Consider the following 17,030-nt stretch of genomic DNA (forward strand, 5'->3'; position numbering starts at 1 on the left):
CATTACTAAATACTGGAAAAAAAACAAAACCAAATTACTTCTACAGGAGCCTCATCCTGGCATTGTTAGCTCACAGCAGGCTGACACTACTTGGCTCACATGTCAAACACAATGGGAAGCAGATCCATGCTGGTGTTAGAATACAATCTTGTCCTAGCACTACTCAAAGTCAAGGCTCACCTTGGATTACGTTTAATAAAAAAGCAAAGTGCATACAGAGATTACAACAATTTTAAAGACAAAAAAAAATGGTCCTATTGTGTGGTCCCAACAATAAACTCAAAAGTCTATGACAAATAGGGGCTCCGATGAGCTGTTTATAAATACTTTAGATTAGGTACAATTATACTGAAAGTCGAGTTCGTCTGAAATCTTCAAAAAAATGTTCCTGTTAATCCTCAAATGGTGCTTGTTATAGTTTAACATTTCTGTTAAATGCGTGCGTTGAATTACTTGTTATCCAAGCGTAGCAGCTGCTCCTTACCATTTATCGTTAAGGACTTTAACTGGCCGTCTTCTTCAACTTCTACTCTTTCTTGACCATTCTCGACGATTCTGTAGGATAGAATTCATTTAAACCTCTTTTGTAAATGAACAAAATATTTATATGAGAGTGAATATAATACATATAAATTCACAAGGGCATTACTACAAAAGTGGTGTGCAAACTGGAAAACAAAGACAACCTATCGGTCTATCTTTCTTAAAACAGATTTATTCTGATGGGCACAGTGGTACATGCCTATAATCCCAGTAATTCTGGAGGTGGGGCAGCAGGATCCCAAATTTGAGGCCAGCCTTAGCAACTTAGCAAGACAATGTCTCAAAAAATAAAAAGGACTCGGGATGTGGCTCAGTAGTAAGGTGTCACTGGTTCAATCCCCAATACAAAAAACTATTTATCCTGAGAATAATAAATCATCCCAAATACTGCAAGGCTGACTGATAAATATATGCAGATACTGTTCATCAAAAATACTAAGGAACTCAGGAGCACTGATGCACACCTGTAATCCAAGTGACTGGGAGAAACAAGGCAGGAGAATCTCAAGTTCAAAGCCAGTCCCAGCAATTTAGGATATTGCTCAGTGGTTAAGCAATCTTTAGTTTCAATTCCAAGTACCAATATAAGCAAGTAAAGCAGATCCTTTAAGGGTGATGACTGGGGTGTTCACACTGTTGTGTAAGGTGTACCTCCCTGCTAAAGCTAGAACTGGGGATGTGGCTCCATGGCAGAACGGCTTGCCTTGCATGCCAAAGGCCTCAGGTTTAAACCCCAGCACTGGAGGGGTGGCTGCAGCCCTGGTAAAGCACTTCCTAGAATGTATGAGGTTGAGACCCTAGCTTCCATTCTTCACAACAGGGCAGCCGGGAGAGGTGGCAGGGATGCACACCTGTCATCTCAGCAAAGTGGGAGGTTGAGGCAGGAGGATCACAAGTTTCAGATCAGCCCATGAACCTGACTCAAAATAAATAAAAAGGGTCCAGGAGGAGGGGGCATGGAGGTAGGAAAGATGGTAGAATGGGACGGTCATGATTACATCAGTACATGTATGACTGCAAGAATGATGTGTCCCTACTTTGAGTACAACCAGAAGTAAAAAGAATTCTGCTCCATTTGTGTACATTGAATCGAAGAGCATGCTGGCGTCATGAGTAACTGATTAGAACAAACAAACAAATAAATAAATTTTTAAAAGAGTCAAGAGAGTTCAGTGGTAGAGCACCCCTGTGGTTCAATTCCCAGGACTAAAAAAAATAAATTAAGGGCTGGGGATATAGCTCAGTTGGTTGAGTGCTTGCCTTGCATACACAGGCCCTGGGTTCTAAAATCCAACACCACATTTAAGGGGGGGGGGGGGGGAATCTGCCCCTGGGGTGGACTCACAATACATTGAGGCAATAAATGAAGAAAAAAAAAGTTTTTTTTGATAAATTAAACGTAGAGGTTTTTATTTTTTTTAAGATGGATGGACCTTTATTTTATTCATTTATTTATATGCTGTGGTTAGAATCAAACCCAGTGCCTCACACATGCTAGCAAGTGCTCTACCACTGAGCCCCAGCCCCAGCCCACAACTAATGGTTTTTCATTTTATCATTCTAACAATGTTGGGAAAACTTATTACACATTATTACATATTAAATAAAGATCACTTCTAATAATTTAACAAAAAACACTGAAAAAAATCGCTGTCATATAACAAAATTTTTTTTAAATGGGGAAGAAAACATTGGAAAGAAAGATTCCAGCTAATTAAGAAATTTTTCATGCAGCTTATACTTCAGCTGACTGATAAGCAGTACACAACACCAATGAAACATTAAGCTGACATAATAAATATAAAATGCATAATTCCACTCTACCTTTTTGTAGTGATTTTTCTCCCATTTACTATTTTGGTAGAAGTTGATATTGATTTGAAGTTACTCATCCCGCTGCCACCAAATGATGTAGAAGAGAATGAAGTAAGGCCACCGTGACCTAGTGACCCAAATGAAGTAAATCCTATAGGAAAACAGAGAATAAAGATGACTAGGGGCTAATAATGACTAGTATTAATTCAAAAATAGGACTAAGTTCAAATTTAGCAGAAGACCATCTGATGTCGAAAGCCACACAAGAGCAGCTCTTGCCAAAACCACTGTAGCACAAGGGGCACTGAGAGGACTGGCAGTATCCACAACCAGGGGGTGGTCTGGCTGATTCCCTCTAGGCATCTCTCCCCACTCCCAAGTGGCTGAGACCTCACTGACACTCTAGCATGGCGGTGGGCCTCCCACTGTATCTACGTGGCACCCCATGGCACATGGGGCACCAACGGCAAAAAAAGAGGGAGTAAGCCGGCCCACAATAATACCTAAAGGCAGGATTGCTTAACACAAGCCACAGACACTGGCTTAGATGAAGTGCCGTTTCCCTCATGTTTTCAACAACCTTGTTTTTGTATGCTCACCAGGCCCAGCCTGGCAAACTACAGACACCCACTGAGAGCTCTGCTGGGGAGAGCCGGGCACACCATGCACAGAAGCCCAACCAAGGCAGCTGTGTGCTGGGTAACATAGGTATCATGGTGAGGGGGAATGAACTCAACTGTGCAAAAAATGGCAATTCAAACTACCAAAGTTTAACTCAAGTCAGACCCAGGAGCACCCACCTCTGTAGGCACATCACCAACCACTGTGGTTGACCATGTGCTTGGGCTGGACACTTCAAGGGAACAGTCTGGCTAAGGTCACACACCCCAGGCCATGGGCCAACCCGCCAATCCCATCCAACTACACAATGCTTAGATGGGACTGCGCCCTTTTGCTTAACTGCAAGGGAGGCAAGAACACATGCAGAGTTTAGCAAGACTGTCCACTGCAGCTGCTTCATGCCTACTCAAACATGCATTACCCTTTTAGCCAGGAATTTCATTATATGGTATCCCTTATGAATGACTCACATTCTTGAATAATTAGGTCATTAAGCACTGATTTGTACACGCAAAATCCTGACAAATGCAAAAAGCTCTTCTCCTAAAAAGAATAAACATAATTCAAACTGCTCTAAGTGTTCTAAGCACTAATTTCTCCTCTAACAACAAATTAAATCTAGGGATTTAATACCTGTATCAAATGCAGAAAATCCACCTCCAAATGTTGGAAATCCACTGAAAGCGGAGAAAAATGAGCCTGCACCTCGGTTTCTGCTTCCTCGGGGACCTCTTCGGTTCCCAAAAAAGTCTTCAAATGTATCTTCTAGAAACAAACAGAAAGGTGTATTGTATAAATCTTTTTGATTTTTTTTTTCATGGGAGGAGGAAAAGAGATTAAAGCCTTAACTTACCAATAGATTTGGAGAAGAAATAAAATGAGTAGTATAACCAGGCCTTATCATGAGATACTTTCTCACTACCTTAATTCAAGTAAAGGCACATAACAAGGTAAACATTCGACACAGACCAAAAATGCACGCGTGCACACACACAAACTCAGGACTGCCCCGCATTTCACCAGAGCTGCCTGCTGCCTTTAGCTTAGTGTCCTAATGGGACACTGCTCCTGGCGACGAGACCTGATTTCACGCACAGGTAGCTGTACCCAGTGAACCCAAGCTGCCTTCTTCAGGGAATTAAGACACAACATGAACTACTGGAGCATTATAAACTCAGAATGGGGCACCAAGTAGGCAATGTTTAAGTAGCCCACGAATCCAGCCAAGAAGCCCAAGAACACCTTTCACGTTTCTGTGAAATGATGTTTCAAAAACAATTTTTTTAAGTTATTAGTTTAAGTACAATCTAAACCAGTGTTAACTGTCAAACATTACACTGTGATTGAAGCAATTTTAGTAGAAAATTATAGACATCAGTGGGTATCTCATTGATAGCTCAAATACCAAAATGCTCCAAAAATCAAAAATAAGACGAGTAGATTCTTTGAACTTATTTCTATGCTTCCAAACCTAGGTCAAGAGTTCCTGGTTTCTGCACTACACAGGAGCTGAAAAAAACTATCAGGGGAAAAAAGTTAGCATACCAAAAGCCAGGAAATGAAACCACTGACATTAAGGGATGTGGTCATTGATTTTTCTGAAGACAATGGAAATGCCTGGACCCTTCTCAGCAGACATTATATGGAGATGTGGTGTTAGAGACCTATAGAAACCTACTCTTTATTGAAATATGGTCTCCTTGATTTGCTTAGCACCTTGCTATTGATGAGGCTGGCTTTGAACTTACAATCCTGCCGTCTCAGACTCCCAAGGTGCTTGAATTACAGGTTTTTTTTTTTTTTTTTTTAGACTTCTAATCAAAACCAAGAATTTTCAGGAGAGCAAGAAATAAAATATTTTTTGTAAAACTTGATAAAGCAAAGGTATGGAAAGCAAGACAGTTAATACCTGGTTTTAAACAAGAAATAGAAACTGAAAGAGAGGGAGGTTCAGAAAATTTGTCTTAATGAAGGGAAAAAAATGAAAATTATTTATGCAGAAAATTACAAAGTCATCAGGTTATATTATTACAAACATCCTAGAAGACTGACTGCTCAACTTGTGCCATTTACTTTTTCTTTGGTTAAAACTTTGAATTACATTATTGTAATTGTAAAATTTTTACTACTCAGTATTTTGTGTAAAACCACTTGCAATACACAATATTTTCAAATGCAAAAACATGTATCAAACTACATTTATGCATTGTTTACAGGGCATTATGAAGCTGTATCTTACAAATACTGTTAAGGAAATAAAGATTCAACCAGCTTGCTCAGCTTTAGAAATAGGATTAGAATAGAAATAGGCATTTTAATTAAAAAAAAAAAATCAAAACAGTAATAAAATGCTTATAATCAGTTATGTTTTTAAAACTTTTAATAATCTCTACATAAGTTCAGGTTAGAAAAAAGTATACAGATCATTAATTTAAAATTGCAGTATTCTAATCTGTCAGCTTTATGAAGTAAGAAGGTGATTTTCTACACAGTATAGACAAATTGTCTTATCATTTAAACACATGCATAGTAAGTCTACTTAGAGAAAAGAAAAACATGAAGATTAAGGAAATGCTGCAGTAAGCCTTACTAAGATACTTCTGTTGAAAAGGACAATTAAATGTGTTTACAGTGGAAAAAATAAAAATAAAACGTGTATTGACAAATTAAGAATGAATGATTTACCCTAAATTCAGCGATGCATTTTTTATTTGCAGATTGACAATATCCTTATTTTGTTATTTTTTTATCTTGTGATGAGGATCGAAACCCAGTGTCTCACATGTGCTAACCCAGTGTTCCACTCAGCTACAACCCCAGCTCCACAACACAACCTTTAGAAGATGAGCTCCGAAAGTTTTTCTTTGCTGTGGTAATCAAGGACAGCTTCACTGAAAACACAATTTATACATACTACTTCGTAATTTAGCTGGGTTCTCAGTGATAAAGTACTGTGTTTTTCTTCCAGAAAAATGGAAAACGTGCAAGGAATAAAAACAAGTATTCCTGATAAACATGAATGCATGTAGACAGAATCCATCCAGAACACAGAACAACATAATTAGTGTGGCATGCATCCAAGCCAGAGGGCAAGAGAGGGCAAACCAGGAAGCGCGTATGCCAAGAGTCAAAAATGTGACAGCATGCCCACCACTGCACACAGCCAGCCAATGACTCGGGAACGACGCAGGTTTATAAGTCAACTAGGCCCAAGAAAAGCTGCAGCAACTGGAAAGGGGAGAAGCAATACCCTAGGGAGGTCTAGAGATGGAGAGAAGCAGACACTGAGGAAGCTCAAGGACAGATGGGAACAGGCAGGCAAGTGACAGAGGGATACACTAAGCCGGACATGCCTGTAATCCCAGCTGCTAGGGAGGCTGAGGCAGGAGAGTCACGGGTTCAAAGCCAGCCTCAGCAAGGTGCTAAGCAACTCAAGGGAGACTATAAATATAAAAAAAGCTAGGGATATGACTCAGTGATTAAGGGCCCCTGGGTTTAATCCTGGGTGTACACACACACACACACACACACACACACACACACACACACACACGACCTTAAGAATATTCTGGCTGGGTGTGGTGGCACACACCTGTAATCCCAGCTGATCACAGCAGACTGAGGCATAAGCCACCAGTTCGAAAGCAACATCAGCAATTTAGCAAAGCCCCGTCTTAAAAACTAAAAAGGGCTGGGGACATGGCTTGGTACTTAATCATCCCAGGTTCAATCTCTGGTACAAAAAGAAAAAAAAAAAAACAAAACACCCAGAACTATTCTGAACAAGGAATGCCCAGTCAGCTCCACCTAAAGGTAAGCTCAGGAATACAGAGTTTAAAGTCCTGCATGCAGAAAAGTGGGCACTGTTTGCTGGTTCTAAGAGATAAAGAGGCCAGAAGAAGGGGAGGCAGAATATGCAACAGGGCATGTGAACACGTCCACCATGGCATGGACCAGGCCAGGCACGGGTTGGGAGTGGATAGTGGTGCTACCAAACCCTGCACCAGGCAAAGGAGTTGGAGGAGCTTCTACAGTTAACAAGAGGTTAAACCCACTGATTGATGATGTAGTTCCCACCTTCCACAGCAGTCGTCACCCCATAGGAAGTTCAGGTATGAGCTTCCATGTAAAGAGATCTGAATGTCCCACTTGCTCTAATACTTGAAAGAAAACTTAAACTATAACCCTGAACTAAATCTAGTAACATGTCATGCTTTTGCCAGAGGATAAAACTTTCATATAACCCAGATAAGATCTGTGCATTCTACTTGTGCCACCAGCTGTCAGTGCCAGCATGCCAGCTGCACTCCACCTGGGTGTCCCCACAGAACAGATTGACAACCTGGACAAGAAATGTGACAGCTACTGTGAAAATTTGTTATGTGAGCTGGACACAGTGGTCCACACCTATAATCAAAGCAGCTTGGCAAGAGGATCCTAGTTTAAGAGCCAGACTCCCAAAACTAAAATAAAAGACAGGCTGGGGGTCAGATGTAGTGGCACACACCTGTGATCCCAGCAGCTCAGGAGGCTGAGACAGAAAGATCAGGAACTCTGAGCCAGCCTCAGCAATGGCGAGGCACTAAGCAATTCAGTGAGACTCTGTCTCTAAATAATACACAAAATAGGGTGCGGAGGTAGCTCAATGGTTGAGTGCTCCTGAATTCAATTCCTGGTCCCCCCAACACCAAAAAAAACAAAACAAAACACCCTTCCTATGTGATAGAAGTTCTCTTGTTCTCATTTAGGAGGTGACCATCTCAAACCTTCTACATTTGGGGTGCTGATTTGATCCAAGATGGTATCAGAGACATGGCCACTGGACCCATACCCTACCAGTAGGAACCTGAGAGGACAGCAGATTCTTGCATGCCCTTCTGCTCCTGCTTAAAGATGACATCATGTTACTTCTGCCACAGGGGGATTAAGAGCTCTACAAAAGGCACTGCCCCCAACACTGTTCCTACAAAGCCTGAGTCTAAACCAGGGGACAACTTCTGTATGCAGGTAAGGGTATGGCTCTCTGAACCTTTAGGTGGTCCACAACAAACATTAAAAGCTTATGAATCAGGCACACAGTAATGCATGCCTATAGAACCCCAGCTACACAGAATGAGGCAAGAGCATCCCAATTTTGAGGCAGCCCGGGCAATTTAGATAGACACCAAAAATGAACACACATTCATTGGTGGAAACCCCTATGTGCCATCTCTAGTAGCGTGTCAAAAGGGGCAGCGTAAAAACCAAACAAACAGATCTGATACTAATGCCTTCCTTGGTGGGGTGGGTATAAAAGGATAAACAGGAAATGCCACAGAGAGCTGACTGCTGGCTTCATTTCAAAAACAGCACCTGAAACCTCACAGAACATCTCAAGCTTGCTGCAGGGGTGGCCAGTGCCAGGTTCTCATGGCAAAGACCACAAATTTCAAAATGACCTTCCCAAGAAAGCCGCTGCTTGTGAAGAAGGGCAAAGGAAGCAATGTGCTGAATCACTTGAGACACATGCAGAAGCAGGTAAGAATGCTGCATCGCACAAGGGCAAGCCATTCCCAGAGGCCAGCTCCCCAGCACACACTGAACCAGACTCAGATGTGGTGTGCACCAGAACATCTCCCCAAGGAATGGACTCATCTGGGAAGTTACAGGCAGAGAAGCGCTGAGCTACATGCAAAACCAAAACCCCTAAAAACATCTGTTTATAAATGAACTTTAAATTCTCTTTCTAGCTTTCTTAAACTTCATTTGTGTAGGTGTCATATGCATGATATTTGTAAATATCCAAGGACACTTGCTCCCACGTGAACCACAGCAGTGCCTTCAGCTATGATCATAAATCCACATGAAGACTAAACCATCTTAACATGCCTTTTCTAAAGTCTGCTGCTAGCCAGGCACTGTGGCGTCTACCTATTATCCTGGTGGCCTGAGAGGCTGAGGCAGGAGGATCACAAGTTCAAAGCCAGCCTCAGAGAAAGTGAGATGCTAAGCAACTCAGTGAGACCCTGTCTCTAAATAAAATACAAAATAGGGCTGAGAATGTCACTCCGTGATCGAATACAATCCCTGGTACAAAAGTGAAAAAAGTCTGCTGCTAGTTTCTAAAATGTACAGACTAGGACAAAAACCTAAGTGACTCTGCTTAGAAAGTCTATTACAGGTTGAATTATGGCCCTTCAAAAAGATTCAACCAACGAATGGTATCCTATTCACAATTAAGTCTTGGCAGATACAAGTTACAAGAAGTCATTGGTCTGAGTCTAGTCCAACTGGTGCCACTGTCAAAAGGAAACGTGGACACAGGTAGCTGCAGAGTGGGATGAGCAGACACAGGAGAAAAGCACCCAACAAGCCAAGATCCCTATGGGGCCACAGGGGACTGGAATCAGTCTGGGACAGCTTCTCCCTCCCCTCCAGGAGGAATGGGCTCTGCAAACGCCTCATCTTGGACTTGACCTCCAGCACTATGAGAGGGAAGTTTGTTAAACCACTCAGTTGGAGGTACTTTGTTACAGGAGCCCCTGGAAACTCGGTGCTTCAATACCCCACCCTTCTTTAACCACATCTCCAAGGTAGCAAAGGTCACCTGACCAAGTATACTACCAATGTGATAGAAGAAATTTTCTCACTCTGAATAAACTTTAAAATAAACTAAACTTTCTTATAAAGCAGAGACGGGGCAGTTCCTTTTGCAATTTATTGTTGAACAAGTAGTGCCTCAAGTTCTGGCCCACTGTACTGCTCCTCCTCGCTCAGCAGCTCCTCGCACTCCTCGCTGAACTCCTCTGTGTCCCCAGGGCTGGCTTCCTCCTCGCTGGATATGAGGTCCAACTCCTCACTGAGAAGTTCGCCCTGGCCCCGGCTACAGCCTTCGCTTGGCTCTTCTTCACTAAAGAGGTCCAGCTCCTCGCTGGATATCACATCCAAAACCTCACTGTTCTCGTCACTTGGAGAATCTTCCACTGCCTCCTCAAAACAGAGCTGCTCTAGTTCTTCACTAGGCTCCAAGTCCTCACTGGCCACTTCCTCGAACCCTAGGGAGTAAAACGACTGACTCACTACACCAAATTGAGATCATGGCTCTGTAAAGTCAGGCTATTTTCACCCTCAACACAAGGCTCCTTCCTCCCCAACAGCGGGCTGCCCTTGGCTCTACCCACGGGAAGTTCCCCACTGCTACAAGGGTTTCCTTCACCAAGGCTGGCAAGACCAGAGTCTTCATAGAGAAAGAGACACGGGAGTGCCAGCATGACAAGGCTCTCTGGGAAAGTCCTCCCACTCTGCTTTGGCTTTCTGAAGTGAGAATATAAATAAAAATGTTAATTAATACCCAATGTTCCAAACAATCATTCTAATGGATCAATAAAAGGCCTACTGTCCATGGGCACAGAGGCACACACCTGTAATCCCACGACTTGGGAGGCTAAGGCAGTAGGATCATAAGGCAGAAGCCAGCCTCAGCTACTTAGCAAGGTCTTATTAAAGCAAATAGGGAGAACCTGTCTCAAAATAAAAAATTAAAAGCACTAGAAATGTGCTCATTGGTAAAGCACCCCTGGGTTCAATCCTTGGTATCAAAAGAAAAGGCCTACTATTACCAAGGACTTTGGCATCCAAGAACAGCATTGGTGTCCTGTGATGAAAGACAAATGAAGGGAACATCCTCATTCAAATTGGCTTCCAATTAACATTTTGTCAAGGGCCCATATGCATGTGCTCTATATTGTGGAAAAAATTTAAACAGAACTGGGAGCCTCAAATATTGCGAGCCAGTACTGTTTCAGGGCTGCTGGCAGAATCCACCTCTCTTAGCTTTCCTGGGAGATCTGCTAGCTTTAGGGTGTCAAAAGTAGTTCAGTTCCCACAGGACCCTAGGCCAGCCTTTGCCCTGCTCCTCAGTTCTCTGGTTCTGAGGCCCACCCCCAAAACCTGGACCATCTCAAGTTCCCCCAAGGAGTCCTGTGCTCTTGTCATGACAAATGCACGTTCAGCTCAAAACCATCTTGAAACAGAACTTTTCCTTTGCCCAGGCTGAGCCAGGAAAGGTGGAGCATGCCTGAAATCCCAATGACTCAGGAGGCTTGGCAAGAGACTCCAAGTCAGCAACTTAGTGATGAGTCTGTCTCAAACTAAAAACGACTGGCTAAGTAGTAAACCACCCTCGGGTTCAATTCCCAATTTAAAAAAAAATAAAATTGCCCTGGGTGGCCTTGATTTTGAAATCATTTTTTATTTATTCATTTTTGCGGGGGGGGTGGGGGGAGTGTTCCTGGGGAATGGAAAACAGGGTCTCATGCATGCTAGTTAGGTAAGCACTCCATCACTGAATCTCTGGCCCTAATAATTAATTTTTATTTTGAGACAGGGTCTAAGTGATCCAGGCTGTCCTCACTAGTAACTCTCTTTGTCTGCCTGTGAGCACACTGGGCAGATTTTTCATTAGATTCTCACTATGTTGCCTGGGTTGGCCTCAAACCTTCCTAATCCTTTCTTTAGCCTCCCAAGCAGCCGGGATTACAGGAACGAGCCAGGGTACCCAGGTATCTGACAACGGAGTTTAAAGTACTTCTTTTGAAAGCCAAACAGAAACAGGGAAAAAGGTGATATGAAAAATTAAGACTAAAAAATACTTTGCTACAATAAATGGACTCTGTAATGGGTTGTGAAAATGACATCGATTCTGATAAACGTTGACCAAGTCCCAGCCCTGTATACCACTCCGCTCTATACCACACATACCGCCAGGAGGCTGCACAGTCACCTCGTACACGTAGTAGCCATGGTGCAGCTTCTTTTCCTGTGTGTAAATCCTTACAGCCTGAAAATGGAAGTCCCCTAGAACACCTACAAGAATGGATTGGAGAAGCATCACTGCCGGGAAGCACCTACTGTCAAACCTTGAGCCGCCACCGGGGAGTCAAGCACCTAAGAGTAGTTTCAGTAAGCTTAGCATCATTTTCGACTAGTAAAAATAATTACTCATTCACTTCTAATTATAAGCCCTATATCTTCTTTAGAAAGAAACAGTCAAGGAGCCAGGCAGGGTGGCACACACCTGTGATCCCAGGGACTCAGGATCTCAAGTTCAAGGTCACCCTAGCAAAAGTGAGGCATCTCAGTGAGACCCTGACTCAAAAACCAAACAAGGGCTAAGGATGGAGCTCAGGGTCAAGAGCTCCTGGATTCAACCCCAGCATGGGAAGGGGAGGGAGCGGAATATATATGTGTGTGTTTACACACATAAATCTCAAGTCATTTTTAATGAGGCGGCTAATGCATCAATATTTTTCTTAAGGAAAACATTGGGTGCACAATTCGTCACTAGGGGACATTTTCCCCTTTAAAAGAACTTTTAATCATGTAAGATAAAATTATCACTTAAGGAACTTGGCCTTCTGAGAAGGTGCTTCATCTCCTGAATCAAGACCCAGGGGTCAGAAATGTAGGTCTCTTCCTCCTTAGCCACCAGGAGACTTGTGGCTTTGGGAACATATACTATAACCCTAACACTGCCTTGGCCTGCAAAACCAATAGAGTGGAGCTTGCTGGAGCCTATGGTGTGACATGTGATATTCAAGGCAGAACCAGTGGGTCAATCCTCCTTTCATGAAATATCTCTTGCCTATTAGGGTCAAGTGACATGGATATAAATATGGTTCTCTTTCCTATTATATGGTGTCCTTTAATTGAAATGCTTGGGACCAGAGGTATTTCAGATTTGGAGTATTTAAACAAACCCTTAGCAGCTGAGGATTTGTAACCTAAAATTCAAAACCAGAAAAGCTCAAAGATCCCAAGCTTTCTGAGCATTACAGACGTGTACTCTTTATAGGGAGCCCTCACAATACATACGGCAGCAGTAAAGTCAACTCTTCCTCTATGTAAAGGCAACGTATTCTCCTCTGACCCTAATCTGAATGTTCTGCTTTGATTCAGCAGCTGCATTTGCCTACGGGCATGCTGGAAGGTACTCACTATTATTCCCTCCTGCAATAAGGTATGCTCAGAGTCAGGACATGCCATATTAAAGAACAAGGACACTATGAATCTCCACTGCGGATCACCTCGACTGCATCACGTAATCTTCAAGAGGCCCAAGGCAACCTACCAGATCCAGTGGCAACCTGCTCCTCTTCATGCCCATGACAAGCAGGGGCTCCACTTGTCTCCCTGTTATTACTGGTAGACACAACTGCTCTTCCTTCTTCCCTCCTGGGGTCTGCCAGTGGTGTTCAGTCTCTTCAACTGTGCTCCAATCAATGAAGGAGGCAAGCACAAGATGTGTTTACCCGCCCAGTGCACAAAAGACAGAAATGGCGGCGGCAGCACACTTAACCCTGGCCTCCCAGGTTACCCGGCAAGCATCAAACACAGGAAGCTTAGAAACTAGAATGGAAATTCTACTAGCAGACAGCTAACAAGAATACCTAATGTGCAGTTCATATCCTAGACATGACACAAAACCTGGGATCAGGCACCAGGACAAAAAAAAAAAAATATTTCCTACAACCCAGCAGTTGTGAACAAACAGTCTCCTTTAGCAAAACTACTCTCCAAGACACTCTGCTGCCTTGATCCAGTAAAATTCCTTTCTTCACAAACTGTGGCTTCAACCATTATAACACTCCCAGACAAAAAAGAAGGCAAGTTCATAATCGAATGTCCTCTAAACAATGTCCATGACACTTAAGGATTTCAAGAGGAAGATTCCATGACAAATTCCTACAGAAACTGGTGTTTGAGAGGGGAGCTAGACATGTAGCTGAGGCGTAGAGTACATGTTTTTACAAGGCCCTGGGTTCCATCCCCAACACCATAGAGGAAACAGCGTTTCCAATCTCACCACTGCCTTGCCTGAGAGGGCAAAAGCAAAATAAAACCACACAGAAATCTTTACTCTCCAAGAAGTTAATAAAACAAAATCTCTGAAGAGGGCAGATATGTTCTGACTGCTCCTGCTCAAACAGAAAAGTTAATAACCCAGGCACAGCACCCCATAGCAAGGTCACCACCAGCCCTCACCATGTCATGGACACACCACACATACCACAACTGACCACCACAGGAAATTCACTTACCAAAGAAGTCGAAGGAAAATGGGTCCCTTCCACCAAAAAAGTCCCTGAAGACATCATCTGGGTTCCGGAATGTGAAGCCAAACTCAAATGGACTGTCAAAATGACTTCCACCTACATAAACATAGCACAGCTTTAGTATATAAGAATTCTGGTGCCTATAAGCAAATATTTTTGTAAAACATTATATGAATCATGACCTAGAAAGAAAAAAGAACCTATTTTATATATCTGGGGTTCTTTGAAATTCAAAATGAGTCCTACTGTTATTGAAACTCTGTGCTCAGAATGTCCCACCAGCAATTCCTTCATTACTACTTCTGAGCAGCTCCCAATCTGGGATCAGCATGTCACTGCTGATTTTATTACTTAGATCTATGAGAAACAAGACTGTATTCACCCAACTTTCCTACTGTTACAGCCTGAACACATGGGCTCAGCGCAGGAGTTCAGAGAGCACCACTTGTCAGACCACCACAGGGGCTTTCCACAAACACACTTTTTAGCTTTTCAGTAATCTTCTCTTCAAACCCTGATGGAAAATTTACTTACTAATACTGATTACTAGTCTAACAGTATAAGCTCACAGGATGACAGTACAAAATAATGAACAATTTCCTATGTATATAAAGTTATATCAACATAGACTTTCTGGTCTAACAAAGATTAATAGGTTTGTTTTTTCTTGTTATTGTTGTTGTTTTTAATGCTGTCAATTTCTCCTTCCCCTACCCAATTCAGTCCACTTCTCAGGCTGCATCTATATTTAGCAAACAGGCTGACCAAGAAACTCAGTAATTTACAATTCAAACACTGAACTGAACTCCAAGTCAGAGGATGACTGTCAAGACCTTTGTCTCTAGAGAGGAAATCCATTTACATACCTCCACCTCCACCATTTAAGCCTTCTTTGCCATACTTGTCATAGATGTCCCGTTTTTTAGCTTTAAATTTGAAAACAGAATTATTAGGGCCAAGTTCTTTTCAAATCCTCAAAATTCAATCAATAAGGTAAATTCAAGTAATAAGACATTTCCCAAATTGTAAATGAGGTCTCAGTTTTTCATGAATTTTAAGTCTGCCCTTGCTTTAAAAGACAAGAGGAGCAGGAGAAGGACCTTATATATATATATATATATATATATATATATATATATATATATATATATATATATATATACATACATATACACACACCCTGTTCTGAGAGAAGATGAGGAAAACTCTTTAAGCACTGTTCTTTAGAAATTATTAATGTCTATTCGGTTACATCATTTTACTTTACTGCTTAGAGTTCATGCATACATTACAATCAACCCGTCCTAGCATACATGAGGCTATAGATGGGGGGGGGGAGACCTATCATATAACCAAGCACAAAACTATTCCTACCTAGAACAGAAGTGATCCCCCTTAACTACAAAGTCCAACAGGGGATCAGGTCTGTGCCCTAGGTAGGCTGAAGAGGAGCTGCCCTCAGCCTGCAGGCCTGGCTGCTCATCCCCAGATCTCCAGGACCAAGAGAGCTGTAGCACAGCGCTATGGACACACCAGTGCTGACTGCACACCACCACCTGTGTTCCCTGAAAACCTTATTCCACAGAGTGGGCAAGCAGGTTTAGAAGATACCCATTTGGGGTTACCAAGCCCTACCTCTGAAAACTTCAGCTATGGCGGAAGGCCAGTCATGGTACATGACCAACACAGACTCCACCCAGAGACTTTCATGACTACTTAAAGGTTCTTTCCACTGAATATGAAGCCTCAGTGCACTCCTCAATACAGCTAATGTCAGAAGTGCCTGAAAACCTTCAGTGTGGGAGCATGGCATGGTCACACTATCAGCAAGACAGGACCCGAGACGGAGTCTTCAACACCCTTCAGGCCCCATGTCCCATCTGCAATTTATGTTCTTAAATGCCACATTTAGGGGCCGGGGTTGTGGCTCAGTGGTAGAGTGCTCGCCTAGCATACATGAGCCACTGGGTTCGATCCTCAGCACCACATCAAACTGAAATAAATATAGTGTGTGTCCACCTACAACTAAAAAATAAGTATTTAAAAAAAAATAAATGCCACATTTCAAAGTTTTCCATATCAACGCTGTGTTTTGATAAGCAAGGTATCTGAGACTCATCGCTTATGAGCAGCGTTGATGCAGCAAGGAGGCAGTATGCTGGTGACTGCTGAGAAGGTCACACTGGGCTCCTTTCTCAAACAGCCAACTGTCACCTGACCACACACAGAACACGTGAGGCTTTGGCCCAATTCCTGTGGACAGTTAATCAGTCCCTACCCTGCTAACCTCCTCTGCCTCTGCCTTACCCAGAGTGTGGGTAGTAGATTCCAGTCTCTGTCACCATTCCCACCAAGCCCCTGCAGTCTTGCCTTCACCATGAATCACTGAAACCATCTCACCAATAACTGACCTTTGACCTAGTCACAAAACTAAGCCAATGCTTCTGCCATTCGATACCTATGCTCTAGAACTAGGGTGGAGAAAACACAGAGATTTTGATGTTTCATTCTGAGCTGTATGTTCCCTTCCTTCTTTACTGAAAGTCCACTCAAGCAGTAGAACTTACTCCATTAACATGGTATACTTCCAAGTAAGGCAATGAGGATGAGAGGACAGCAGGGGCAAGCACAACCACATGCAGTGACCGAAGCAGGGCCCTGCAAGCTGGGCAAGGTGGCACATGCCTGTTATCTTAGCCATGTGGGAGGCTGAGGCAAGAAGATCATAAGTTTGAGGCCAACCTCAGCAACTTAGGGAGACCTTATCTCAATGGAAGATAAAAATGGTTGGGGATGCAGCTCAGTGGCAGAGTATTCCTGGGCTCAATCTTGAGTACTGCCAAAATACAAAACAAAACAAAGCCCTGCAACCCAACCCCAACCCCAAGTCCAATGTCTTCCTCAGCTCCTCCAAGCCAGGGCATTCCTACTGTTCTATCAAAGTCATCCTGAGTGCTC

At 42.9% G+C, this 17,030-nt stretch overlaps 1 protein-coding gene across 3 annotated transcripts in view; it reads right to left on the reverse strand.

Moving 5' to 3' along the window:
• Positions 1 to 17,030, reverse strand: part of Dnajb6 (DnaJ heat shock protein family (Hsp40) member B6) — a 62,815-nt gene that overhangs the window by 23,659 nt on the left and 22,126 nt on the right. The window contains exons 4-8 of one of the 3 annotated variants that reach the window (XM_071610650.1): positions 14,939 to 14,998; positions 14,058 to 14,168; positions 3,613 to 3,741; positions 2,368 to 2,509; positions 485 to 555 (exon numbers count right to left, since the gene is read on the reverse strand). In XM_071610650.1, coding sequence (XP_071466751.1) covers positions 485 to 555; positions 2,368 to 2,509; positions 3,613 to 3,741; positions 14,058 to 14,168; positions 14,939 to 14,998 — 513 coding nt within the window. Of the gene's footprint in view, positions 1 to 484; positions 556 to 2,367; positions 2,510 to 3,612; positions 3,745 to 9,646; positions 10,014 to 11,718; positions 11,824 to 14,057; positions 14,169 to 14,938; positions 14,999 to 17,030 lie in introns of those variants that run through there. The other 2 variants (XM_071610647.1, XM_071610651.1) reach the window with 2 other exon arrangements.

Source organism: Marmota flaviventris, chromosome 1 (assembly GCF_047511675.1).
Source record: "Marmota flaviventris isolate mMarFla1 chromosome 1, mMarFla1.hap1, whole genome shotgun sequence".
NCBI classification, from domain to species: Eukaryota; Metazoa; Chordata; class Mammalia; order Rodentia; family Sciuridae; genus Marmota; species Marmota flaviventris.